Here is a 26,865-nt window from a genome sequence, read left to right as displayed (position 1 = left end):
CAATTATTCCCTCAACTACCACATTACTCATCTTTGCATTTTAATCACCCATCACTATAACGCGGTCTCGTGCATCAAACCTACTAACACACTCACTCAGCTGCTCCCAAAACGCTTGCCTCTCATGATCTTTCTTCCCATACCCTGGTGCATATGCACCAATAATCACCCATCTCTCTCCATCCACTTTCAGTTTTACCCATATCAATCTAGAGTTTACTTTCTTACACTTTATCACATACTCCACCACTCCTGTTTCAGGATTAGTGTTACTCCTTTCCTTGCCCTTTCCTCTCACTAACCCCTGACTTTATTCCCAAGACATTCCCAAGCCACTCTTCCCCCTTACCCTTGATTTTCGTTTCACTCAGAGCCAAAACATCCAGGTTCCTTTCCTCAAACATACCTCCCATCTCTCCTTTTTTCTCATCTTGGTTACGTCCACACACATTTAGACACCCCAATCTGAGCCTTCGAGGAGGATGAGCACTCCCCGCGTGACTCCTCCTTTTGTTTCCCCGTTTAGAAAGTTGAAATACAAGGAGGGGAGGGTTTCTAGCCCCCCGCCCTCGTCCCCTCTAGTCACCTTCTACGACACATGAGGAATGCGTGGGAAGTATTCTTTCTCCCCTATCCCCAGGGATGATATATATATATATATATATATATATATATATATATATATATATATATATATATATATATATATATATATATATATATATTTTAAACTATTCGCCATTTCCCGCGTTAGCAAGGTAGCGCTAAGAACAGAGGACTGGGCCTTTTTTGGAATATCCTCACCTGGCCCCCTCTGTTCCTTCTTTTGGAAAATTTAAAAAAAGAAACGAGAGGGGAGGATTTCCAGCCCCCCGCTCCCTCCCCTTTTAGTCGCCTTCTACGATACGCAGGGAATACGTGGGAAGTATTCTTTCTCCCCTAACCCCAGGGATAAAATATATATATATATATATATATATATATATATATATATATATATATATATATATATATATATATATATATATATATATGTGTGTGTGTGTGTGTGTGTGTGTGTGTGTGTGTGTGTGTGTGTGGATGTAACCAAGATGAGAAGAAAGGAGAGATAGGTAGTATGTCTGAGGAAAACAACCTGGCTGTTCTGGCTCTGAGCGTAACGAAGCTCAAGGGTAAAGGGGAAGAGTGGTTTGGAAAACTCCTTGAGTAAAGTCAGGGATTGGTGAGAGGACAAGAGCTAATAAAGGAGTCGCACTACTCTTGAAGCAGGAGTTTGTGGGAGTGTGTGACAGAGAGTAAGAAAGTAAACTCTAGATTGATATGGGTAAAACTGAAAGTGGATGGACAGAGATGGGTCACTATTGGTGCATATGCACCTGGGCATGAGAAGAAAGATCATGAGAGGCAAGTGTTTTGGGAGCAGCTGAGTAAGTGTGTCAGCAGCTCTGATGCACGAGACCGGGTATCAGTAATGGGTGATTTGAATTCGAAGTTTAGTAATGTGGCAGTTGAGGGTATAATTGGTGTACACTGGGTATTCAGTGTTGTAAATGGAAATGGTAAAGAGCTAATGGATTTGTGTGCTGATAAAAGACTGGTGATTGGGAATACCTGGTTTAAAAAGATAGATATACATAGGTATACGTGTGTGGGTAGGAGAGGTGGTCAAAGGGCATTATTGGATTACGTGTTAAGTGATAGGCGTGTAAAAGTGACTTTTGGATATTAATGAGCTGAGAGGAATATCTGATCATTACTATCTTGTGGAGGCGAAGTTGAAAATTTGTAGAGGTTTTCAGAAGAGAGAATGTTGGGGAGAAGAGAGTGGTGAGAGTAAGTGAGAATAGAAGACAGACTTCTGTGAATTAGTACCAGAAAATATTGATTGTAGAATGGCAAAATGTGAGAGCAAATGACGAAAGGGGAGTAGGTGAGGAATGGGATGTATTTAGGGGAGCAGTGATGGCATGTGCAAAATATGCATATGGCATGACGAAGGTGGGAGACAGGCAGATTAGAAAGGGTAGTTAGTGGTGGGATGAAGAAGTAAAGTTGTTAGTGAAAGAGAAAAGAGAGGCGTTTGGACGATACTTATAAGGAAAGAGTGCAAATGACTGGGATACATATAAAAGAAAGCGGCAGGAGGTCAAGAGGAAGGTGCAAGGGTTTAAAAAGACAGCAAATGAGAGCTGGGATTAGAGAGCTTCATTAAACTTTACGGAGAATAGAAAGATGTTTTGGAAGGAGGTAAATAATATGCGAAAGACAAGAGAACAAATGGGAACATTGGTAAATGGGGCAAGGGTGGAAGTGATAACAGGTAGTGATGAAGTGAGAAGGAGATGGAGTGAGTATTTTGAAGGTTTGTTGAATGAATATGTTTGATGATAGAGTGGCAGTTACAGGGTGTTTTGGTCGGGGTGGTGTGCGAGGTGAGAGGGTCAGGAAGAATGGTTTGGTTAAGAGAGAAGAGATGGTGAAAGGCTCGCAGAAGATGAAATCCGGAAAGGCGGCGGGTTTGGATGGTGTTGCAGTTGAATTTATCAAGAAAGTGTGGTGACTGTGTTATCGATTGGTTGGTAAGGATATTCAGTGTATGTATGGCTCATGGTGAAGCACCTGAATATTGGCGAATGCATATATAGTGCCATTGTACTAAGGCAAAGGGGATAAAGGTGAGTGTTCAAACTACAGAGGCATAAGTTTGTTGAGTATTCCTGAAAAATTGTATGGAAGGTTATTGATTGAGAGGGTGAAAGCATGTGCAGAGCATCATATTGGGGAAGAGCAGTGTTGTTTCAGAAGTGGCAGAGGATGTGTGGACCAAGTGTTTGCTTTGAAGAATGTGTATGAGAAATATTTAGAAAAAACAGATGAATTTGTATGTGGCATTTATGAATCTGGAGAGGGCTATGATGGGGTTGATAAAGATGCTTTGTGGAAGGTATTAAGAGTATATGGTATGGGAGGTAAGTTGCTAAAAGCAGTGACAAGTTTTACCAAGGATTTAAGGCATGTGTACGTGTAGAAAGAGAGGAGAGTGATTGGTTCCTAGTGAAATGCGTTCTGCGGTAGGGGTGTAATGTCTCCATCATTGTTTAATCTGTTTATGGATGGGGTGGTTAGGGAGGTAAATTCAAGAGATTTGGAGAGGGGCGAGTATGCAATCTGATGGGGATTAGAGGGCCTGGGAAGTGAGTCAGTTGTTCGCCGATGATACAGCGCTGGTGGCTGATTCGAGTAAGAAACTGCAAAAGTTGGTGAATGAGTTTGGAAAAGTGTGTGAAATGAGAGTAAATATGAATAAGAGCAAGGTTATTAGGTTCAACAGGGTTGAGGGACAAGTTAGTTGGGATGTAAGCTTGAATGGAGAAAAATTGGAGGAAGTGAAGTGTTTAGGTATCTGGGAGTGGACTTAGCAGCGAATGGAACCATGGAAGCTAAAGCGAGTCGTAGGGTGGGGAAGGGGTAGAGGTTTTGGGAGCGATGAAGAATGTGTGAAAAGAGAGAACGCTGTCTCGAAGAGCAAAAATAGGTATGTTTGTAGGAATAGTACCCCACCCACTATCTACATCTCCCCGTGGTTCACACATCACCGGTGGTACGCCAAATGGGAAGGGAAGAAACTAATATAATTCATCCGGGCATGAACCAAGGGAAGGTATCATATGCTGGGGGTAATACCCAGAAATACATCTACAGGCGTACCATCCTGCCTGCTACACGGCAGAGCAAGGGTTGGAATACTCGTTGCCCTGACGTAAAACGCTATCACTTAAACATGTGTATACAGCCGCTTACTTCATGAGAGGTGAGCTCCCCGCCAACCATATGTCTCCTGAGGGAACACCAGTCACCAGTAAACTCACCCCAGGAGGCACCCACAGGGGAAGGACGTGCTGAACCCAGCGTCTGGTGGTCATCCAGCCGTACTGAGGATACATCTCAGCCCGCAGGATGGTGGTGGGGTCTCTGGCAGTGCAAGGGTATGAGTTCTGGCCGAAGGCGTTGACGAGGTAGAGCGTCGGGTCCAGCGTTAACGCCGGCGCCGCCTGGTGGAAGTAACTGTAGCAGAAGGGCAAATGACAGTTTAGCCAGAGGCATTAGCAGAGGATAGTGGCAAGATGTCAACAAAAGCTCAAAAAACAGATGTATTGAGAAGATACGTCCAGTAAAGTAAGCCTAAGGAAGGAGAGGAGCAGGTGAATCTGAACTAAGAATCATTGTAAACAAGTCAAGGGTAAATCATTACTACATAATGGGGAGGAGATAACAAGTAATGGTGATGTGAGAAGGAGAAGGAAAGAGTATTTTGAAGGTTTACTGAGTGTGTTAGATGATAGAGTGGCAGATATAGGGTGTTTTGGCTGAGGTGGTATACGAAGTATGAGGGTCAGGGAGAATGATTTGGTAAACAGAGAAGAGGTAGTAAAAGCTTTGTGGACGATATAAAGCGGGCAAGGCGGCAGGTTTGGATGGCATTGCAGTGGAATTTATTTAAAAAGGGGGTGACTGTATTGTTGACTGGTTGGTAAGGTTATTCAATGTATGTATGGCTCATGGTGAAGTACCTAAGGGTTGGCGGAATGCTTGCATAGTGCCATTGTACAAAAGCAAAGGGGATAAAGGTGAGTGCTCAAAAACAGAGGTATAAGTTTGTCGAGTATTCCTGGGAAATTATACAGGAGGGTATTGATTGCGAGGGTGAAGGCATGTACAGAGCATCAGATTAGGGAAGAGCAATGTGGTTTCAGAAGTGGTAGAGGATGTGTGGATCAGGTGTTTGCTTTGAAGAATGTATGTGAGAAATACTTAGAAAAGCTAATGGATTTGTATGTAGCATTTATAGATCTGGAGAAGGCATATGACAAAGTTGATAGAGATGCTCTGTGGAAGGTAGTAAGAGCATATGGTGTGGGAGGCAAGTTGCTAGAATCAGTGAAAAGTGTAAGGCATGTGTACGAGTAGGAAGAGAGGAAAGTGATTGGTTCCCAGTGAATGTCGGTTTGCGGCAGGGGTGTATGATGTCTCCATGGTTGTTTAATTTGTTTACGGATGGGGTCGTTAGGGAGGTGAATGTAAGAGCTTTGGAGAGAGGGGCAAGTCTGCAGTCTGTTGTGGATGAGAGGGCTTGGAGTTATTGTTCGCTGATGATACAGCGCTGGTGGCTGATTCGGGTGAGAAAGTGCAGATGCTGGTGATTGAGTTTGGTAAACGGTGTGAAAGAAGAATGACTACAAAAACGCGATCGCTAAACGCTTTTCATGGTAACGATCACCATGTACACTTTAAAAATCCACTTATTCTATACACTTCTGCTGATCATGCCACCGCAACGTCATTGAATCTGCCTTAATTGCTCATACAACGAACTTTGATTTGTCCCCAGGAAACTTTAAAACCCATCCTATCAATCAACAAATTATCATGAGAGAATTAGAAAAAAAAAAACGAAAATACAAGAAAAGTAGTCCCTGACACACCTAGCTACCTACCCCCTTAGCCACTCTCCCTTTTAACTGTTACTTTCTGTCAGGCTAGTGTGTTGTCTAGTTTGTAGACGTAGGACGATACTTCTGTTTTGATGTTGAGATTTAAAATCTTTATTAGGTATCAGCAACTGATGAGGTGGATTGTCTCCACGAAACATGTGCCACATGTATAGAAAAATTACATGTTGAATGAAATAATATGAACTCCTACTGGAGTGAAAAAGATTTTGAGCCATCGGGGCTTGAACATGCAAGAGGGTGATAGGCATGCAAGGAATAGAGTGAATTGGAACGATATGGTATACTGGGGTCGAAGTGCTGTCAATGGACTGAACCAGGGCATGTGAAGCGTCTGGGGTAAACCATAGAAAGGTCTGTGGGGTCTGTATGTGGATAGGAAGCTGTGGTTTCGGTGCATTACACATGACAGTTAAAGACTGAGTGTGAATGAATGTGGCCTTTTTGTCTGTTTTCCTGGCGCTAACTCGCTGAAGCAGGGGAGAGCGATGCCGGGAATGGATGAAGGAAAGCTAGCATGGATATGTACATATATATTCCTGTGCGTCCACGGGGAAAGTGAAACACGATAAGTTCTCAAGTGCACTTTCGTGTAATAATCACATCATGAGGGGAGATACAAAACATAAATGTAACAGTCAGTTGATATACAACGAAGAGACGCAGCTAGAACGCCATTTGTTTATGATACGCTCGTTGTCTTGACAATCACTTGTTTACCAAATGGCGTCCTAGCTGCGTCTCTTAGTTGTATATCAACTGACTGTTACATTTCTTTCTTGTATCTCCTCTGATGATGTGATTAGTACATGAAAGTGCATTTGGGGACTTATCGTGTTTCATTTTCCCCGTTTCATCTTCCCTGTACAAAAAAAAGCACATAAATCAGGCATGAATCATTTACGTTAACAGTGAACATGAGTTTAACATTGAACATGAATTTAACATTGAACATGAGTTAACATTCCACGTAAAATTTCAAACCATGAGATCTCTTTCCTTTATGACAATTTGTTCGATAACATTACACTTATTAGACCCTTCTATGAAAAGTTACAATTCTATGATACTCAATTATGTCAGGCAAAACATTATAGGGTCTGTGTCACGCACCTCACTAGGGTAATGTGCTTACAGTAGGGTGGACACCACTACCTCGCTGGGCTAGAGAAAGAGAAATCGAGTCTCAACGGATGTCATGGGTATTTATTACAAGAAAAGACGAGCGTCCACCCTGTTGCTATAACGTTATCCTTGATTGGCTATGGGACTAAGATCCAATTGTGATTGGTTGGAGAATCCTAAAGTCCGTCGCACATTCTGCGTAGTTCAACCTCCTTTGTGCTCTTGTTTACGACACCAGCGATGACATACCCCGTAGCTGATTGACACCCTAATCTCTCGCCTCTGATAAGGGTCCGGTTGCTCAAGAACAAGTCGCCATCTGGCTTCAAAACAGGATTGCACCACCATACACAAGGACGCACACACGTTATATACACGAACATGTGGGCACACGCACACACGTTCGTAACACACACACACAGACACACACAGACACACACCCTCCTTAAAGGAGAAAATTCCTGCAAGAGAAATTTTCTCACCTTAAGAGCGGGATAACCAATCAGCTAACACATTATGTGCGCCAGCGATATAGTGAATATCTAAATGATACTCTTGAAGGAACAAGGCCCACCTAGTTAATTTCTGACTCCCATCTCGTAACTTGTTAACATTTTGAAAGGTGTTGGTAGTCAGTACACTGTAAAATGATTACCTGAAAGGCACAAATATACAGAAAGTGTTATAATACAAATATTAAAGACAAAAGTTCCTTCTAAATGATGGAATAATTCCTTTGGGCTTGATTGAATTTCTTATTAAAATAACTTACAGGTTGCTCAACATGGTTCTCGTCGTCCTGCAAGAGGACAGCACCGGCTCCCACATTGCTGGCATCAACAGCTAACTTGAAAGGTTGATCAAAATCAGGAGCCTACAAGATAGGACTATTACAAAGCATGGATTTTAATTGATGAAAGGCCATCTCACACTGCTCATTCCAAACATATCTAACATCTTTCTTCAATAAATCTGTCAGAGGGGCTGCGACTGTTGCAAAATTTACAATGAACATCCTATAGTACCCAACCATACCCATACAACGTCTCAGTTCTCTTCGAGATCGGGGGGCACTCATCTGGGATAAAGACTGGACCTTTGCAGTCGGTGGGGCTAGCTCACCTTGACCGATCACATAACCCAAATATTGCACCTTGGCCTTCACAGACTCGCATTTGTCCCAATTGAGAACAAGGTTAGCTTTATTCAAGGCCGTCAGAACGTTGTCAAGTGTCTGTAGATGTTCGTCCCAACTCTGACTGTATATCACAATATCATCCAGGTAGACGACACAACCAGGCAGGTCTCTGATGAGGATGTCCATAAGTCGTTGAAATGTAGCAGGGGCATTCTTCATGCCAAAAGGCATCACTTTACACTTATAAGTCTGTCCTAGCACTACAAAGGTACTGATATCTTGTGCTCTCTCTGTCAATCTAATCTGCCAGTACCCTTTTCTGAGATCTAATTTTGACAGGAAGCGAGCATCACCGACGCGATCTTTGCAATCTTCCACTCGCGGCAGAGGGTAACTGTCAGTTCTTGTCACCTCATTAACCCGGCGGTAGTCAATACAGAACCGATGGGTCCCATCGGACTTGGATACGAGAGTAACAGGGAAGCTCCACTCTGACTGACATGGCTCAATCAGGTCGTGCTCAAGTTTATAGTTCAGCTCAGTGCGAAGGATGGCTGCTCGTTGTGGGTTCACCCGGTACGGAGCTAATATAATAGGTCGGGCTTCTCCCACGTCCACATCATGGCTTGTGAGCGAGGTCTGTCCAGGTGTGTTTCGGAAAACCTCCGGGTGTTTTGGCAGCAAGGCGGACATCTGCACACGTTGTTCCTCCGTCAGATGCGAAAGTTTCGCCTCCCACTTCCCGTTCGCGCCTCCGTCCGGTTCCCAGGTCTCCGAGGCACTCGCAGCTATGTCGTCGACTTCGTCACACACGGCTACCGCGGACGTTGGATGATGCAGACTGGCACCGTCGGTTCCAAAGGAGGAGGATCACGACTGAAATATGGTTTAAGCATGTTGACGTGGCATTATCTCCGACCTCCGCGCCTAAACACCTCGTCGCCCGTCTCGAAGCTTCTCAATCGAGACCGTCTGTCAGGCCATCTCGTCCTCCGTTCCTGAGTCTCTCATGAATGGGAACGAGGCAAATCCTCAGTCTCACCCACTGATTTTCGTACGGACTCGAAACCAGCACAGGAGGTACCACACAGCTTCTCCTCACTAATATCACTCTCAGGGAGAGTCTTCAAATCCTCCGTCTCAACGGAGTCTACACCAGGGGAGAGGGTATCACGCAGCTTCTCCTCACTAGGTCTCACTCTCAGGAGAGTCTTCAAGTCCTCCGTCTCAACGGAGGCTATACCAGGGGAGAGGGTATCACACAGCTTCCTCTCGCTGGTCTCATTCTCAGGAAGAACAGTCTTCAAGTCCTCCGTCTCAACGGAGTCTACACCTGGGGAGAGGGTATCACACAGCTTCCTCTCGCCGGTCTCACTCGGAGGAAGAGTCTTCACTTCCTGCGTTTCAACGGCTACGTCCTCAGGCACACGGCCTGCCGTGCCAGCTGTCATGGACCTGGCACCATCGTACTTGGGGATTGTCTCTGGTACCTCTTCCTCAAGATGCACTGCCTCCGCGGACTCTACCGGGCCCCAGGCAACATCGGCACTGGGTTCATCTTCCCACCCGCTAGGTCACTGCCTAACACAAGGTCCACGCCTGAGACAGGCAACCTATCTACAACCCCCACAAGAGCATGGCCCGTGAAGAAATCTGTTTCTACCCTCACATCGACTAGTGGAGCTTCCTTGGGACCCGACAGTCCATCTAGCAAGATTCGGTCTCCAAACTCTCCTCGCGGCACCAAGCCATCCACAGCTTCCTTTCCACATCCAGGCCTCACAGAACTTTCTATGGTTTACCCGAGACGCTTCACATGCCCTGGTTCAATCAACTGACAGCACGTCGACCCCGGTATACCACATCGTTCCAATTCACTCTATTCCTTGCACGCCTTTCACCTTCCTGCATGTTCAGGCCATGATCACTCAAAATATTTTTCACTCCATCTTTCCACCTCCAATTTGGTCTCCCACTTCTCCTCGTTCCCTTCACTTCTGACACATATATCCTCTTGGTCAATCTTTCCTCACTCATTCTCTCTATGTGACCAAACCATTTCAAAACACCCTCTTCTGCTCTCTCAACCACGCTCTTTTTATTACCACACATCTTTCTTATCCTTACATTACTTATCAAACCACCTCACACCACATATTGTCTTCAAACATCTCATTTCCAGCACATCCACCCACCTGCGCACAACTCTATCTATAGCCCACGCCTCGCAACCATACAACATTGTTGGAACCACTATTCCTTCAAACATACCCATTTATGCTTTCCGAGATAATGTTCTCGACTTCCAAACATTCTTCAAGGCTCCCAGAATTTTCGCTCCCTCCCCCACCCGATGATTCACTTCCGCTTCCATGGTTCCATCCGCTGCCAGATCCACTCCCAGATATCTAAAACACTTTACTTCCTACAGTTTTTCTCCATTCAAACTTACCTCCCAATTGACTTGACCCTCAACCCTACTGTACCTAATAACCTTGCTTGTATTCACATTTACTCTCAACTTTCTTCTTCACACACTTTACCAAACTCAGTCACCAGCTTCTGCAGTTTCTCACATGAATCAGCCACCAGCGGTGTATCATCAGCGAACAACAACTGACTCACGTCCCAAGCTCTCTCATCCACAACAGACTGCATACTTTCCCCTCTTTCCAAAACTCTTGCATTCACCTCCCTAACAACCTCATCCATAAACAAATTAAACAACCATAGAGACATCACACACCCCTGCCGCAAACCTACATTCACTGAGAACCAATCATTTTCCTCTCTTCCTACGCGTACACATGCCTTACATCCTCGATAAAAACTTTTCACTGCTTCTAACAACTTGCCTCCCACACCATATATTCTTAATACCTTCCACAGAGCATCTCTATCAACTCTTTCATATGCCTTCTCCAGATCCATAAATGCTACAAACAAATCCATTTGCTTTTCTAAGTATTTCTCACATACATTCTTCAAAGCAAACACCTGATCCACACATCCTCTACCACTTCTGAAACCACACTGCTCTTCCCCAAACTGATGCTCTGTACATGCCTTCACCCTCTCAATCAATACCCTCCTATATAATTTACCAGGAATAATCGACAAACTTATACCTCTGTAATATGAGCACTCACGCTTATCCCCTTTGCCTTTGTACAATGGCACTGTGCAAGCATTCCGCCAATCCTCAGGCACCTCACCATGAGTCATACATACATTAAATAACCTTACCAACCAGTCAACAATACAGTCATCCCCTTTTTTAATGAATTCCACTGCAATACCATCCAAACTCGCTGCCTTACCGGCTTTCATCTTCCGCAAAGCTTTTACTACCTCTTCTCTGTTTACCAAATCATTTTCCCTAACCCTCTCACTTTGCATACCACCTCGACCAAAACACCCTATATCTGCAACTCTATCATCAAACACATTCAACAAACCTTCAAAATACTCACTCCATCTCCCTCTCACATCACCACTACTTGTTATCACCTCCCAATTATCCCTCTTCACTGAAGGTCCCATTTGCTCCCTTGTCTTACGCACTTTATTTACCTCCTTCCAAAACATCTTTTTATTATCCCTAAAATTTAATGATACTCTCTCACCCCAACTCTCATTTGCCCTCTTTTTTACCTCTTGCACCTTTCTCTTGACCTCCTGTCTCTTTCTTTTATGCATCTCTCACTCATTTGCATTTTTCCCTGCAAAAGTCGTCCACATGCCTCTCTCTTCTCTTTCACTAATAACCTTACTTCTTCATCCCACCACTCCCTACCCTTTTTAATCTGTCCACCTCCCACGCTTCTCATGCCACAAGCATCGCTTGCGCAGGCCATCACTGCTTCCTAAATACATCCCATTCCTCCCCCACTCCCCTTACCTCCTTTGTTCTCACCTTTTTCCATTCTGTACTCAGTCTCTCATTGTACTTCCTTACACAAGTCTCCTTCCCAAGCTCACTTTCTCTCACCACTCTCTTCACTCCAACATTTTTTCATCTTTTCGACTCCACAAGATAATCATCAGACATCCCTCCAGTTGCACCTCTCAGCACATTTACATCCAAAAGTCTCTCTTTCGCGCGCCTATCAATTAACACGTAGTCCAATAACGCTCTCTGGCCATCTCTCCTACTTACATACGTATACTTACGTATATCTCGCTTTTTAAAGCAAGTATTCCCAATCACCAGTCCTTTTTCAGCACATAAATCTACAAGCTCTTCACCATTTCTATTTACAACACTGAACACTCCATGTATAGCAATTATTCCCTCAACTGTCACATTACTCACCTTTGCATTCAAATCACCCATCACTATAACCCCGTCTCGTGCATCAAAACCACTAACACACTCATTCAGCTGCTCCCAAAACACTTACCTCTCATGATCTTTCTTCTCATGCCCAGGTGCATATGCACCAATTATCACTCATCTCTCTCCATCAACTTCCAGTTTTACCCATATCAATCTGGAATTTACTTTCTTACATTCTATCACATACTCCCACAACTCCTGTTTCAGGAGTAGTGCTACTCCTTCCCTTGCTCTTGTCCTCTCACTAACCCCTGACTTTACTCCCAAGACATTCCAAAACCACTCTTCTCCTTTACCCTTGAGCTTCGTTTCACTCAGAGCCAAAACATCCAGGTTCCTTTCCTCAAACATATTACCTATCTCTCCTTTTTTCTCATCTTGGTTACATCCAGACACATTTAGACACCCCAATCTGAGCCTTCGAGGAGGATGAGCACTCCCCGCGTGACTCCTTCTTCTGTTTCCCCTTTTAGAAAGTTAAAATACAAGGAGGGGAGGGTTTCTGGCTCCCCGCTCCCGTCCCCTCTAGTCGCCTTCTACGACACGTGAGGAATGCGTGGGAAGCATTCTTTCTCCCCTATCCCCAGGGATGATATATATATATACATATATATATATATATATATATATATATATATATATATATATATATATATATATATATATATATATATATATATATATATATATATATATATATATATATATATATATATATATATATCATCCCTGGGGATAGGGGAGAAAGAATACTTCCCACGTATTCCCTGCGTGTCGTAGAAGGCGACTAAAAGGGGAGGGAGCGGGGGGCTGGAAATCCTCCCCTCTCGTTTTTAATTTCCCCAAAGAAGGAACAGAGAAGGGGGCCAAGTGAGGATATTCCCTCAAAGGCTCAGTCCTCTGTTCTTAACGCTACCTCGCTAACGCGGGAAATGGCGAATAGTATGAAAAAAAAATGTATACGTATGTACATGAGCGTGTATGGGCCTCTATGTATATATATATATATATATATATATATATATATATATATATATATATATATATATATATATATATATATATATATATATTATCCCTGGGGATAGGGGAGAAAGAATACTTCCCACGTATTCCCTGCGTGTCGTAGAAGGCGACTAAAAGGGGAGGGAGCGGGTGGCTGGAAATCCTCCCCTTTCTTGTTTTTTTTTTTAATTTTCCAAAAGAAGGAACAGAGAAGGGGGTCAGGTGAGGATATTCCCTCTAAGGCCCAGTTCTCTGTTCTTAACGCTACCTCGCTAACGCGGGAAATGGCAAATAGTATGAAAAAACAAAAAAAGAAATATATATATATGTGTGTGTGTGTGTGTGTATATATGAGCGGAAAGGCCATTCTTCGTCTGTTTGCTGGCGCTACCCGGTTAACATGGGAAACAGGGATTAAGTATTATACCAATAATAATGATAATAATGATAATAATAATGATAATAATGTGATGATGATAATGATAGTATAGATGGTTCTGGAGGAGAGGAGAACATGTTGTGGTCATGAGAGTGTGGTCTGACCTGAGCAGGTCCGGCGCCAGCAGGAGGTCGTCCTCCAGCAGAATGGCCTTGTCCACGTGTGGCCAGCGCTCGAACACACTGTACAGGGCGAAGCCAACGTTCATGTTCGTTCTGCCGAAGGAAACGGTGATTGAGACCCAAGATAACAGACAACGGGAAATGGTGAGATTACTTAACGGGAAACCTGGAGGAGCTGGGTGAGTTTGGTGAGGGGTAAGAATAAGTCGATTTAACGAGGAAACTTTATCTTCCAGCGAGATGTTCATGGACAACATATACAGACGTAGAGTCTAGTATCTTTTCATCTACTTCAAAAGATAATGTAATGCAGACATTATATCTAATTTCAATAACTGAAGAGAAAGATACATTCTGGATACAACTTGGACTATCAAGTTTAGTTTTCGTCTTCCCGTACCTGGGGAGGGTACACCACTCCCCTGGTGACCCCTGGGGAGGAGGGTACACCACTCCCCTGGTGACCCCTGGGGAGGAGGGTACACCACTCCCCTGGTGACCCCTGGGGAGGAGGGTACACCACTCCCCTGGTGACCCCTGGGGAGGAGGGTACACCACTCCCCTGGTGACCCCTGGGGAGGAGGGTACACCACTCCCCTGGTGACCCCTGGGGAGGAGGGTACACCACTCCCCTGGTGACCCCTGGGGAGGAGGGTACACCACTCCCCTGGTGACCCCTGGGGAGGAGGGTACACCACTCCCCTGGTGACCCCTGGGGAGGAGGGTACACCACTCCCTGGTGACCCCTGGGGAGGAGGGTACACCACTCCCCTGGTGACCCCTGGGGAGGAGGGTACACCACTCCCCTGGTGACCCCTGGGGAGGAGGGTACACCACTCCCCTGGTGACCCCTGGGGAGGAGGGTACACCACTCCCCTGGTGACCCCTGGGGAGGAGGGTACACCACTCCCCTGGTGACCCCTGGGGAGGAGGGTACACCACTCCCCTGGTGACCCCTGGGAGGAGGGTACACCACTCCCCTGGTGACCCCTGGGGAGGAGGGTACACCACTCCCCTGGTGACCCCTGGGGAGGAGGGTACACCACTCCCCTGGTGACCCCTGGGGAGGGTACACCACTCCCCTGGTGACCCCTGGGGAGGAGGGTACACCACTCCCCTGGTGACCCCTGGGGAGGAGGGTACACCACTCCCCTGGTGACCCCTGGGGAGGAGGGTACACCACTCCCCTGGTGACCCCTGGGAGGAGGGTACACCACTCCCCTGGTGACCCCTGGGGAGGAGGGTACACCACTCCCCTGGTGACCCCTGGGAGGAGGGTACACCACTCCCCTGGTGACCCCTGGGGAGGAGGGTACACCACTCCCCTGGTGACCCCTGGGGAGGAGGGTACACCACTCCCCTGGTGACCCCTGGGGAGGAGGGTACACCACTCCCCTGGTGACCCCTGGGGAGGAGGGTACACCACTCCCCTGGTGACCCCTGGGGAGGAGGGTTCACCACTCCCCTGGTGACCCCTGGGGAGGAGGGTACACCACTCCCCTGGTGACCCCTGGGGAGGAGGGTACACCACTCCCCTGGTGACCCCTGGGGAGGAGGGTACACCACTCCCCTGGTGACCCCTGGGGAGGAGGGTACACCACTCCCCTGGTGACCCCTGGGGAGGAGGGTACACCACTCCCCTGGTGACCCCTGGGGAGGAGGGTACACCACTCCCCTGGTGACCCCTGGGGAGGAGGGTACACCACTCCCCTGGTGACCCCTGGGGAGGAGGGTACACCACTCCCCTGGTGACCCCTGGGGAGGAGGGTACACCACTCCCCTGGTGACCCCTGGGGACGGTACACCACTCACCTGGTGACCCCTGGGGAGGAGGGTACACCACTCCCCTGGTGACCCCTGGGGAGGAGGGTACACCACTCCCCTGGTGACCCCTGGGGAGGAGGGTACACCACTCACCTGGTGACCCCTGGGGAGGAGGGTTCACCACTCCCCTGGTGACCCCTGGGGAGGAGGGTACACCACTCCCCTGGTGACCCCTGGGGAGGAGGGTTCACCACTCCCCTGGTGACCCCTGGGGAGGAGGGTACACCACTCACCTGGTGACCCCTGGGGAGGAGGGTACACCACTCCCCTGGTGACCCCTGGGGAGGAGGGTACACCACTCCCCTGGTGACCCCTGGGGAGGAGGGTACACCACTCCCCTGGTGACCCCTGGGGAGGAGGGTACACCACTCCCCTGGTGACCCCTGGGGAGGAGGGTACACCACTCCCCTGGTGACCCCTGGGGAGGAGGGTACACCACTCCCCTGGTGACCCCTGGGGAGGAGGGTACACCACTCCCCTGGTGACCCCTGGGGAGGAGGGTACACCACTCCCCTGGTGACCCCTGGGGAGGAGGGTACACCACTCCCCTGGTGACCCCTGGGGAGGAGGGTACACCACTCCCCTGGTGACCCCTGGGGAGGAGGGTACACCACTCCCCTGGTGACCCCTGGGGAGGAGGGTACACCACTCCCCTGGTGACCCCTGGGGAGGAGGGTACACCACTCCCCTGGTGACCCCTGGGGAGGAGGGTACACCACTCCCCTGGTGACCCCTGGGGAGGAGGGTACACCACTCCCCTGGTGACCCCTGGGGAGGAGGGTACACCACTCCCCTGGTGACCCCTGGGGAGGAGGGTACACCACTCCCCTGGTGACCCCTGGGGAGGAGGGTACACCACTCCCCTGGTGACCCCTGGGGAGGAGGGTACACCACTCCCCTGGTGACCCCTGGGGAGGAGGGTACACCACTCCCCTGGTGACCCCTGGGGAGGAGGGTACACCACTCCCCTGGTGACCCCTGGGGAGGAGGGTACACCACTCCCCTGGTGACCCCTGGGGAGGAGGGTACACCACTCCCCTGGTGACCCCTGGGGAGGAGGGTACACCACTCCCCTGGTGACCCCTGGGGAGGAGGGTACACCACTCCCCTGGTGACCCCTGGGGAGGAGGGTACACCACTCCCCTGGTGACCCCTGGGGAGGAGGGTACACCACTCCCCTGGTGACCCCTGGGGAGGAGGGTACACCACTCCCCTGGTGACCCCTGGGGAGGAGGGTACACCACTCCCCTGGTGACCCCTGGGGAGGAGGGTACACCACTCCCCTGGTGACCCCTGGGGAGGAGGGTACACCACTCCCCTGGTGACCCCTGGGGAGGAGGGTACACCACTCCCCTGGTGACCCCTGGGGAGGAGGGTACACCACTCCCCTGGTGACCCCTGGGGAGGAGGGTACACCACTCCCCTGGTGACCCCTGGGGAGGAGGGTACACCACTCCCCTGGTGACCCCTGGGGAGGAGGGTACACCACTCCCCTGGTGACCCCTGGGGAGGAGGGTACACCACTCCCCTGGTGACCCCTGGGGAGGAGGGTACACCACTCCCCTGGTGACCCCTGGGGAGGAGGGTACACCACTCCCCTGGTGACCCCTGGGGAGGAGGGTACACCACTCCCCTGGTGACCCCTGGGGAGGAGGGTACACCACTCCCCTGGTGACCCCTGGGAGGAGGGTACACCACTCCCCTGGTGACCCCTGGGGAGGAGGGTACACCACTCCCCTGGTGACCCCTGGGGAGGGTACACCACTCCCCTGGTGACCCCTGGGGAGGAGGGTACACCACTCCCCTGGTGACCCCTGGGGAGGAGGGTACACCACTCCCCTGGTGACCCCTGGGGAGGAGGGTACACCACTCCCCTGGTGACCCCTGGGGAGGAGGGTACACCACTCCCCTGGTGACCCCTGGGGAGGAGGGTACACCACTCCCCTGGTGACCCCTGGGGAGAGGGTACACCACTCCCCTGGTGACCCCTGGGGAGGAGGGTACACCACTCCCCTGGTGACCCCTGGGGAGGAGGGTACACCACTCCCCTGGTGACCCCTGGGGAGGAGGGTACACCACTCCCCTGGTGACCCCTGGGGAGGAGGGTACACCACTCCCCTGGTGACCCCTGGGGAGGAGGGTACACCACTCCCCTGGTGACCCCTGGGGAGGAGGGTACACCACTCCCCTGGTGACCCCTGGGAGGAGGGTACACCACTCCCCTGGTGACCCCTGGGGAGGAGGGTACACCACTCCCCTGGTGACCCCTGGGGAGGAGGGTACACCACTCCCCTGGTGACCCCTGGGGAGGAGGGTACACCACTCCCCTGGTGACCCCTGGGGAGGAGGGTACACCACTCCCTGGTGACCCCTGGGGAGGAGGGTACACCACTCCCCTGGTGACCCCTGGGGAGGAGGGTACACCACTCCCCTGGTGACCCCTGGGGAGGAGGGTACACCACTCCCCTGGTGACCCCTGGGGAGGAGGGTACACCACTCCCCTGGTGACCCCTGGGGAGGAGGGTACACCACTCCCCTGGTGACCCCTGGGGAGGAGGGTACACCACTCCCCTGGTGACCCCTGGGGAGGAGGGTACACCACTCCCCTGGTGACCCCTGGGGAGGAGGGTACACCACTCCCCTGGTGACCCCTGGGGAGGAGGGTACACCACTCCCCTGGTGACCCCTGGGGAGGAGGGTACACCACTCCCCTGGTGACCCCTGGGGAGGAGGGTACACCACTCCCCTGGTGACCCCTGGGGAGGAGGGTACACCACTCCCCTGGTGACCCCTGGGGAGGAGGGTACACCACTCCCCTGGTGACCCCTGGGGAGGAGGGTACACCACTCCCCTGGTGACCCCTGGGGAGGAGGGTACACCACTCCCCTGGTGACCCCTGGGGAGGAGGGTACACCACTCCCCTGGTGACCCCTGGGGAGGAGGGTACACCACTCCCCTGGTGACCCCTGGGGAGGAGGGTACACCACTCCCCTGGTGACCCCTGGGGAGGAGGGTACACCACTCCCCTGGTGACCCCTGGGGAGGAGGGTACACCACTCCCCTGGTGACCCCTGGGGAGGAGGGTACACCACTCCCCTGGTGACCCCTGGGGAGGAGGGTACACCCACTCCCCTGGTGACCCTGGCGAGGAGGGTACACCACTCCCCTGGTGACCCCTGGGGAGTAGGGTACACCACTCCCCTGGTGACCCCTGGGGAGGAGGGTACACCACTCCCCTGGTGACCCCTGGGGAGGAGGGTACACCACTCCCCTGGTCACCCACCACTCCCCTGGTGACCCCTGGGGAGGAGGGTTCACCACTCCCCTGGTGACCCCTGGGGAGGAGGGTACACCACTCCCCTGGTGACCCCTGGGGAGGAGGGTACACCACTTACCTGGTGACCCCTGGGGAGGATAAACCACTTACCTCGTGACCCCTGGGGAGTGTGCCCCACTTACCTGGTATTCTCCCCTGGTGGCCCCTGGGGAGTGTGCCCCACTCACCTGGTATTCTCCCCTGGTGGCCCCTGGGGAGTGTTCCCCACTTACCTGGTATTCTCCCCTGGTGGCCCCTGGGGAGTGTGCCCCACTTACCTGGTATTCTCCCCTGGCGGCCCCTGGGGAGTGTGCCCCACTTACCTGGTATTCTTCCCTGGTGACCCCTGGGGAGTGTGCCCCACTTACCTGGTATTTTCCCCTGGTGACCCCTGGGGAGTGTGCCCCACTCACCTGGTATTCTCCCCTGGTGGCCCCTGGGGAGTGTGCCCCACTCACCTGGTATTCTCCCCTGGTGGCCCCTGGGGAGTGTGCCCCACTTACCTGGTATTCTCCCCTGGTGGCCCCTGGGGAGTGTGCCCCACTTACCTGGTATTCTCCCCTGGTGGCCCCTGGGGAGTGTGCCCCACTCACCTAGTATTCTCCCCTGGTGGCCCCTGGGGTGTGTGCACAACGGTCTCCACCTGGAAGAGACGTGCCAGGTGCAGTGTCTCCTGCTGTACACCATCCACTACCACCAATACTTTCGTCTCAGCTGCACCGGCCACCGACCGGAAGTTCTTTAATATTCTGTGTGAAGAAAATAATTTACGGTAAACTCAGAGCTACAGTGAACTAACATTCCTTCTGCTATGACCAATTACCTTATTTCCTAAGATTTATATATTAACGTCAGTACATTACTGGTGCTGGATGTAACCATCCATTTTTTCTATAAAAGATCAATTTTATCACAATATTAGTATTGGATCCAGTCTTTACAAGGGGCATTCGCTTCCAAGAAAAAACACTGCTTTGGATTCAGCTCTCAGTCGTAAATATGGAGGTTTGAACCTCCCTAAATGTGAGAGCAGGACTCCACTATTCCACCGGATAATCGGAAGAACTCTAGCCTTCCCAGTTCCTGAGAAGCAAACTTAACTGATCATACCATGTTAAGTTGCACATTCTGTACATCAAGAATGCCCAAAGTGGTGGAGTCATAGGTTCATGAAAAAAGATAAGAAAGTTGTGAGGGGTCATAGATAAGGGGGGGAGAGAGAGAGAGAGAGAGAGAGAGAGAGAGAGAGAGAGAGAGAGAGAGAGAGAGAGAGAGAGAGAGAGAGAGAGAGAGAGAGAGAGAGAGAGAGAGAGAGAGTGGCAAAAACTGAATCTCTAATCAGGTTTCCACTACCCTCAATGTGTCTAAGTTTGTAAGGTAATTGCTTACTTAACTTTCACCATTTCAGTCTTCAACCCACCGACATTTTCTACAGATGAATTGTTGCAAGTTGCGAGAAACCGATGACTTTGTGAGGGAAAGATAAAATGCAGAATTCTGCCCGGATATGACATCACCTTGTCCAGTGTTAGCCACCAAGAGCATCTCTCTCTTGTTAGTTTTGTCCCTCTAATGTTCCCTGCATTCTATTGAACTGAAGTTCAACATTAAGAACATCTCACTCTTCCTCAAGGGTTTTTCATGTTTATGTTGCTATCACCAAAATGATACGAATTCTTTTTGGTTTCGACATTTTTTTCTATTGCAAAATATGCATGGAATATTGTCTTAACCGAGAGCGAAATTTTGGTTGCTATGAGGTAAGACGTGTTTTAAGGGTGATGGCTTAAGTGTGTCTTCTTCGCCACAAAAGTGCGTCGGGTGATCCAAGAACAGTTTTGATTTAATGCCAACCATTCCCATCACAGGATCGCGGCTGGACATACACAACAAGACACAAAAAGTGTGATTTTCACTATCAAGTCTTGCCCCATGTCAGAAAAGACTGTACGACGAAGATCATGTCAGTTTCATCGTGATTAACGGTCGAAAGCAACTTATGCCCATCAGAACCAACACTGACTCCACTGGGCCTCAGGCCTGGGAAGGGGTAATTCGACTTTATTTTGACTTACATTGTTATGTAAATAAACCGTGAGAATCTGGTAACGTTTTATGAGTAAATTGCTTGTGTTCAAGAAAAAATAAAGTCAGTACCAAAACGATGCAGTTCATTTCGAGTGTTGACATCAACACAAAAAAATCATTTGAATTCCGTCATCTCTCGTTCATCTGTCTTCCCTGTGATGTATTCGGATCTTTCTTATCTTTCATTACGGTGATAAGAAATACATTTCTTCATTATTACAGATGTTGATAAGACTAACTGTCCTGGGAAAACACTTTGGATCCGTCTCTATCAGGCACATGGTAGCATTGACTGCACGGAATAAGGCGCTTAAAATGATAACCTTATCATATGAAGAAGCCAGACACGGTTGATCTTCCTATATTACATGCATTAACAAGGGCGTAGCAATAATGTCTTGGTTGTTATCATCAAGAAACACCTGAACATGACTTACCTGTACAGGTAGTGGGGCTTATTGGCGGTAACGATGACTACAGGGATGTCCTCTGTCATGGGTATGGAGGCCTGCCGGTGGTGGACGGGAGAATACGTACATCAATCAGTCTTTGGTGGATGACACAACTGATCACATTTTACACAACACATAGACTAACCTAACAACCCCCACCGCCGCACTCCAGCCACACACGGGCCGCCCGGCGCCAGTGATGGCACTCGAAAAACACACACCCCATCCAGTGCCAGTTTCGACCCCCCGACCCGTACCTGCATGTTCACATGCCATACCTTCAAAGCATCTATCACTCCATCCTTCACCCACTTCCTTGTAATGACAGATGGATTGTAGTGGTTACAGTCAAAGGCTGAAAATATACGGAGAAAATACACACAATAATAAAAAGTGTGCTACAAAGATAGGGGGGTGTGGGGGAGAGGTTAAACAGTGTTGACCAAAATATGGTCACAACGGTTGGGATATGGGGCCGTTCTTGTAGCGGCTTGTACAAGCTCAAATGGATCTAATGTTGTATTACTGAACAGCAACTCGGGATAAGGGATACGAGGTGACAGGTGACGATGGAGTGTATGGTCTGGTTGCTTCATCCCGAATTGTTGAATGAAGTCCAGGTGATGGCTGATGGAAAACGGATCATAAGTGAAGTGACTCTCGATAAGAAATGTAAGACGGAATGAATATGATCCTGAATGTCACTTTCTATACCTTCCCAAGTAATCCCTCTTCCATAGTGAATAAAAAAAAAAGACCAGGTGTGGAAGGCTTGGGTAAACTTGGGAAAAAATGTATGAGGTGTGTCGATATACTTTATAGGGAATGCGTGTGCCTTGAGTCAACAAGGAGCTGAAGAACGCCAGCTGGATGACTGAACGATAGCGGTCACTGCTTACATTGTCGTCCACAAGACACACACAAAAAAAGAAAAGCCGGTGGACTGAACATCCTAGAGAGGATGAGGCCTAGCCAGACACCAGGGGAAGGGATATGTTTGAAAACGAGGTTGATATGTGTGACCACCACGGACTGTACGAGGTTGAGGGTTCTGAAGGCTTGTTGAGGGTATTCTAGACGACAATATGATCAGGAAAGCTGTTTTCGATGTTAGTACCAGGACCAGAGTCGCCGGCGTGATTCCAACAGACAGGGTGTATCCATCAGGTGAGGATAGGGTAGCAAAAAAAAGAAGGATCCTATCTCTGTAATCTATGGGGCACCACAGGTAAGGGACTAGGTGGTGGAAATGGCTTCTCGCAGGCAATAGAATGACCTAGCTCACCAGAGGGAATCTGCAGGCCATGAAACGAAATTTCTGTCGCCACTTAGTGTAGTTGATTGTTATGTTACGACGAAGAGTAAAAAGCTTTAGTAAAGTCAACGATAGTGAGAGACACAGAGGTCTTGCGTTTCTCGAAGTTACGATGGCCAAAGTCAAGGGAGCTGACAAGGCATTGAATGGTAGAGCTTTTCATATTATCAATATTATGAAGCTTGCAATATATATAAGCCCAATAGAGCATCGAGTCTTCACCGTGTGGCTGAGGGTTGGAATGATGACAATGTGTTTATCTCACTGAAATACTGTCGATTTGTTGAGCAGTGAAATAAAACACAAGGTGTGTATTGGATCACCTGTGAGTTATTACATTTCTGGGGATCCGATCTCTTAACCCTTGCTATGATACAACTTTTCCAGCTCATGGATGACACTGTCTACATTCATGGTTCAGCGCTTGTTCCAGTCGTCCAGAACTAATGAAGTAGAATCACTTCCTCCCGTCTGCTTCCAGCAGATGCTGAGCTCAGCATCTTGTCATGGCCTCAGCAGATGCTGAGCTCAGCATCTTATCATGGCCTCAGCAGATGCTGAGCTCAGCATCTTGTCATGGCCTCAGCAGATGCTGAGCTCAGCATCTTGTCATGGCCTCAGCAGATGCTGAGCTCAGCATCTTGTCATGGCCTCAGCAGATGCTGAGCTCAGCATCTTGTCATGGCCTCAGCAGATGCTGAGCTCAGCATCTTGTCATGGCCTCAGCAGATGCTGAGCTCAGCATCTTGTCATGGCCTCAGCAGATGCTGAGCTCAGCTCTTGTCATGGCCTCAGCAGATGCTGAGCTCAGCATCTTGTCATGGCCTCAGCAGATGCTGAGCTCAGCATCTTGTCATGGCCTCAGCAGATGCTGAGCTCAGCATCTTGTCATGGCCTCAGCAGATGCTGAGCTCAGCATCTTGTCATGGCCTCAGCAGATGCTGAGCTCAGCATCTTGTCATGGCCTCAGCAGATGCTGAGCTCAGCATCTTGTCATGGCCTCAGCAGATGCTGAGCTCAGCATCTTGTCATGGCCTCAGCAGATGCTGAGCTCAGCATCTTGTCATGGCCTCAGCAGATGCTGAGCTCAGCATCTTGTCATGGCCTCAGCAGATGCTGAGCTCAGCATCTTGTCATGGCCTCAGCAGATGCTGAGCTCAGCATCTTGTCATGGTCTCAGCAGATGCTGAGCTCAGCATCTTGTCATGGCCTCAGCAGATGCTGAGCTCAGCATCTTGTCATGGCCTCAGCGGATGCTGAGCTCAGCATCTTGTCATGGCCTCAGCAGATGCTGAGCTCAGCATCTTGTCATGGCCTCAGCAGATGCTGAGCTCAGCATCTTGTCATGGCCTCAGCAGATGCTGAGCTCAGCATCTTGTCATGGCCTCAGCAGATGCTGAGCTCAGCATCTTGTCATGGCCTCAGCAGATGCTGAGCTCAGCATCTTGTCATGGCCTCAGCAGATGCTGAGCTCAGCATCTTATCATGGCCTCAGCAGATGCTGAGCTCAGCATCTTGTCATGGCCTCAGCAGATGCTGAGCTCAGCATCTTGTCATGGCCTCAGCAGATGCTGAGCTCAGCATCTTGTCATGGCCTCAGCAGATGCTGAGCTCAGCATCTTGTCATGGCCTCAGCAGATGCTGAGCTCAGCATCTTGTCATGGCCTCAGCAGATGCTGAGCTCAGCATCTTGTCATGGCTTTTCGTTGCTCTATTTTGCACTTCACGAGGAACGTTTTACTATTGAGGTTGTACAAACGTGTTCAGGAACTTCATGACTGTAATCAGTTCTCTCCTTACTCTTCTCTCTTTCGTAGAGGGCAAATTTTTGGCTTTTTACCTCTACCTGTAACTCAGCTCTTATCAAAGGTACCATTTTCTGTTACCTTCTTGTTGACATTTCTTATTAGTTCTATTTGTACTTTCAAGCATGATACTCATACTTAAGATGCATACTTTAATCAGGTCTAACACACGTTGTATATTCCTTAGTGAATTTCTCATGAATGTCCCTGAAGCAGTTGGAATATATACGAGCAGATTGTTTGTCTTCGACACTGTTCTCCTGGCGTGGTGTTCTGTAAACATGTTGGGTGCATTATCAATTTCCAAGTCCACAGACTGGGACATGTAACTTCTTACCTGCCAATTTGTTTACCCATATGGAGTCCTTCCTTCATTGTGTCCCATATTCATTATTTTGCAGTTATTTCGGGTAAATATCAACCATGTGTCAGACCAACTCTGGAGCTCCTCTACACCTCCTTGTAAATTTGATATCATCGTCATTCATTACTCTCCTCATGAATATATGCAACATATCAGGTAGAAATCCGGTCTTTCTGGCATGTCTTGCCTCAGAAGTGGTAGAGGATGTGTGGATCAGGTATTTGCTTTGAAGAATGTATGTGAGAAATACTTAGAAAAGCAAATGGATTTGTATGTAGCATTTATGGATCTGGAGAAGGCATATGATAGAGTTGATAGAGATGCTCTGTGGAAGGTATTAAGAATATATGGTGTGGGAGGAAAGTTGTTAGAAGCAGTGAAAAGTTTTTATCGAGGATGTAAGGCATGTGTACGTGTAAGAAGAGAGGAAAGTGATTGGTTCTCAGTGAATGTAGGTTTGCGGCACGGGTGTTTGATGTCTCCATGGTTGTTTAATTTGTTTATGGATTGGGTTGTTAGGGAGGTGAATGCAAGAGTTTTGGAAAGAGGGGCAAGTATGAAGTCTGTTGGGGATGAGAGAGCTTGGGAAGTGAGTCAGTTGTTGTTCGCTGATGATACAGCGTTGGTGGCTGATTCATGTGAGAAACTGCAGAAGCTGGTGGCTGAGTTTGGTAAAGTGTGTGAAAGAAGAAAGTTAAGAGTAAATGTGAATAAGAGCAAGGTTATTAGGTACAGTAGGGTTGAGGGTCAAGTCAATTGGGTGGTGAGTTTGAATGGAGAAAAACTGGAGGAAGTAAAGTGTTTTAGATATCTGGGAGTGGATCTGGCAGCGGATGGAACCATGGAAGCGGAAGTGGATCATAGGGTGGGGGAGGGGGCGAAAATTCTGGGAGCCTTGAAGAATGTGTGGAAGTCGAGAACATTATCTCGGAAAGCAAAAATGGGTATGTTTGAAGGAATAGTGGTTCCAACAATGTTGTATGGTTGCGAGACGTGGGCTATGGATAGAGTTGTGCGCAGGAGGATGGATGTGCTGGAAATGAGATGTTTGAGGACAATATGTGGTGTGAGGTGGTTTGATCGAGTAAGTAACGTAAGGGTAAGAGAGATGTGTGGAAATAAAAAGAGCGTGGTTGAGAGAGCAGAAGAGGGTGTTTTGAAATGGTTCGGGCACATGGAGAGAATGAGTGAGGAAAGATTGACCAAGAGAATATATGTGTCAGAGGTGGAGGGAACGAGGAGAAGAGGGAGACCAAATTGGAGGTGGAAAGATGGAGTGAAAAAGATTTTGTGTGATCGGGGCCTGAACATGCAGGAGGGTGAAAGGAGGGCAAGGAATAGAGTGAATTGGAGCGATGTGGTATACCGGGGTTGACGTGCTGTCAGTGGATTGAATCAAGGCATGTGAAGCGTCTGGGGTAAACATGGAAAGCTGTGTAGGTATGTATATTTGCGTGTGTGGACGTATGTATATACATGTGTATGGGGGTGGGTTGGGCCATTTCTTTCGTCTGTTTCCTTGCGCTACCTCGAAAACGGGGGAGACAGCGACAAAGCAAAAAAAAAAAAATATATATATATATATATATATATATATATATATATATATATATATATATATATATATATATATGTATATATATATATATATATACGAATAAAGTGTATATGAACGCGCACCTTCATAGAACATACAAAGCTCCATCAGCCAGGATCGAACCTGGGACCCCTTGTGCAAGAGGCCTCTTGCACAAGGGGTCCCAGGTTCGATCCTGGCTGATGGAGCTTTGTATGTGATATATATATATATATATGTGTGTGTGTGTGTGTGTGTGTGTGTGTGTGTATGCATAAATATGCGCAACAACTTGTAGATCAATATGGCATGTCAGTCTTGTCCACAGCAGACGACCAGTAATGAATCCTTCTGATGTAGTAGTAGCAGTGACGCTACTGTTGTCTGTTTGAGATCATCAGGTCCCAGCTTGGACGAGCCCCATCACATGACGGCCTGTGACCAGAT

At 48.8% G+C, this 26,865-nt stretch overlaps 1 protein-coding gene across 1 annotated transcript in view; it reads right to left on the bottom strand.

Moving 5' to 3' along the window:
• Positions 1–26,865, bottom strand: part of LOC139758207 (protein O-linked-mannose beta-1,2-N-acetylglucosaminyltransferase 1-like) — a 221,241-nt gene that overhangs the window by 90,106 nt on the left and 104,270 nt on the right. The window contains exons 7-10 of the mRNA XM_071679450.1: positions 21,344–21,414; positions 19,412–19,567; positions 13,661–13,771; positions 3,870–4,065 (exon numbers count right to left, since the gene is read on the bottom strand). Of these exons, the coding sequence (XP_071535551.1) occupies positions 3,870–4,065; positions 13,661–13,771; positions 19,412–19,567; positions 21,344–21,414 (534 nt within the window). The remainder of the gene's footprint in view (positions 1–3,869; positions 4,066–13,660; positions 13,772–19,411; positions 19,568–21,343; positions 21,415–26,865) is intronic.

The sequence above is a fragment of the Panulirus ornatus genome, chromosome 29, assembly GCF_036320965.1.
Source record: "Panulirus ornatus isolate Po-2019 chromosome 29, ASM3632096v1, whole genome shotgun sequence".
NCBI classification, from domain to species: Eukaryota; Metazoa; Arthropoda; class Malacostraca; order Decapoda; family Palinuridae; genus Panulirus; species Panulirus ornatus.
Note: the sequence above shows the minus strand (reverse complement) of the source record. Positions and strands in the feature narration are given on the sequence as shown.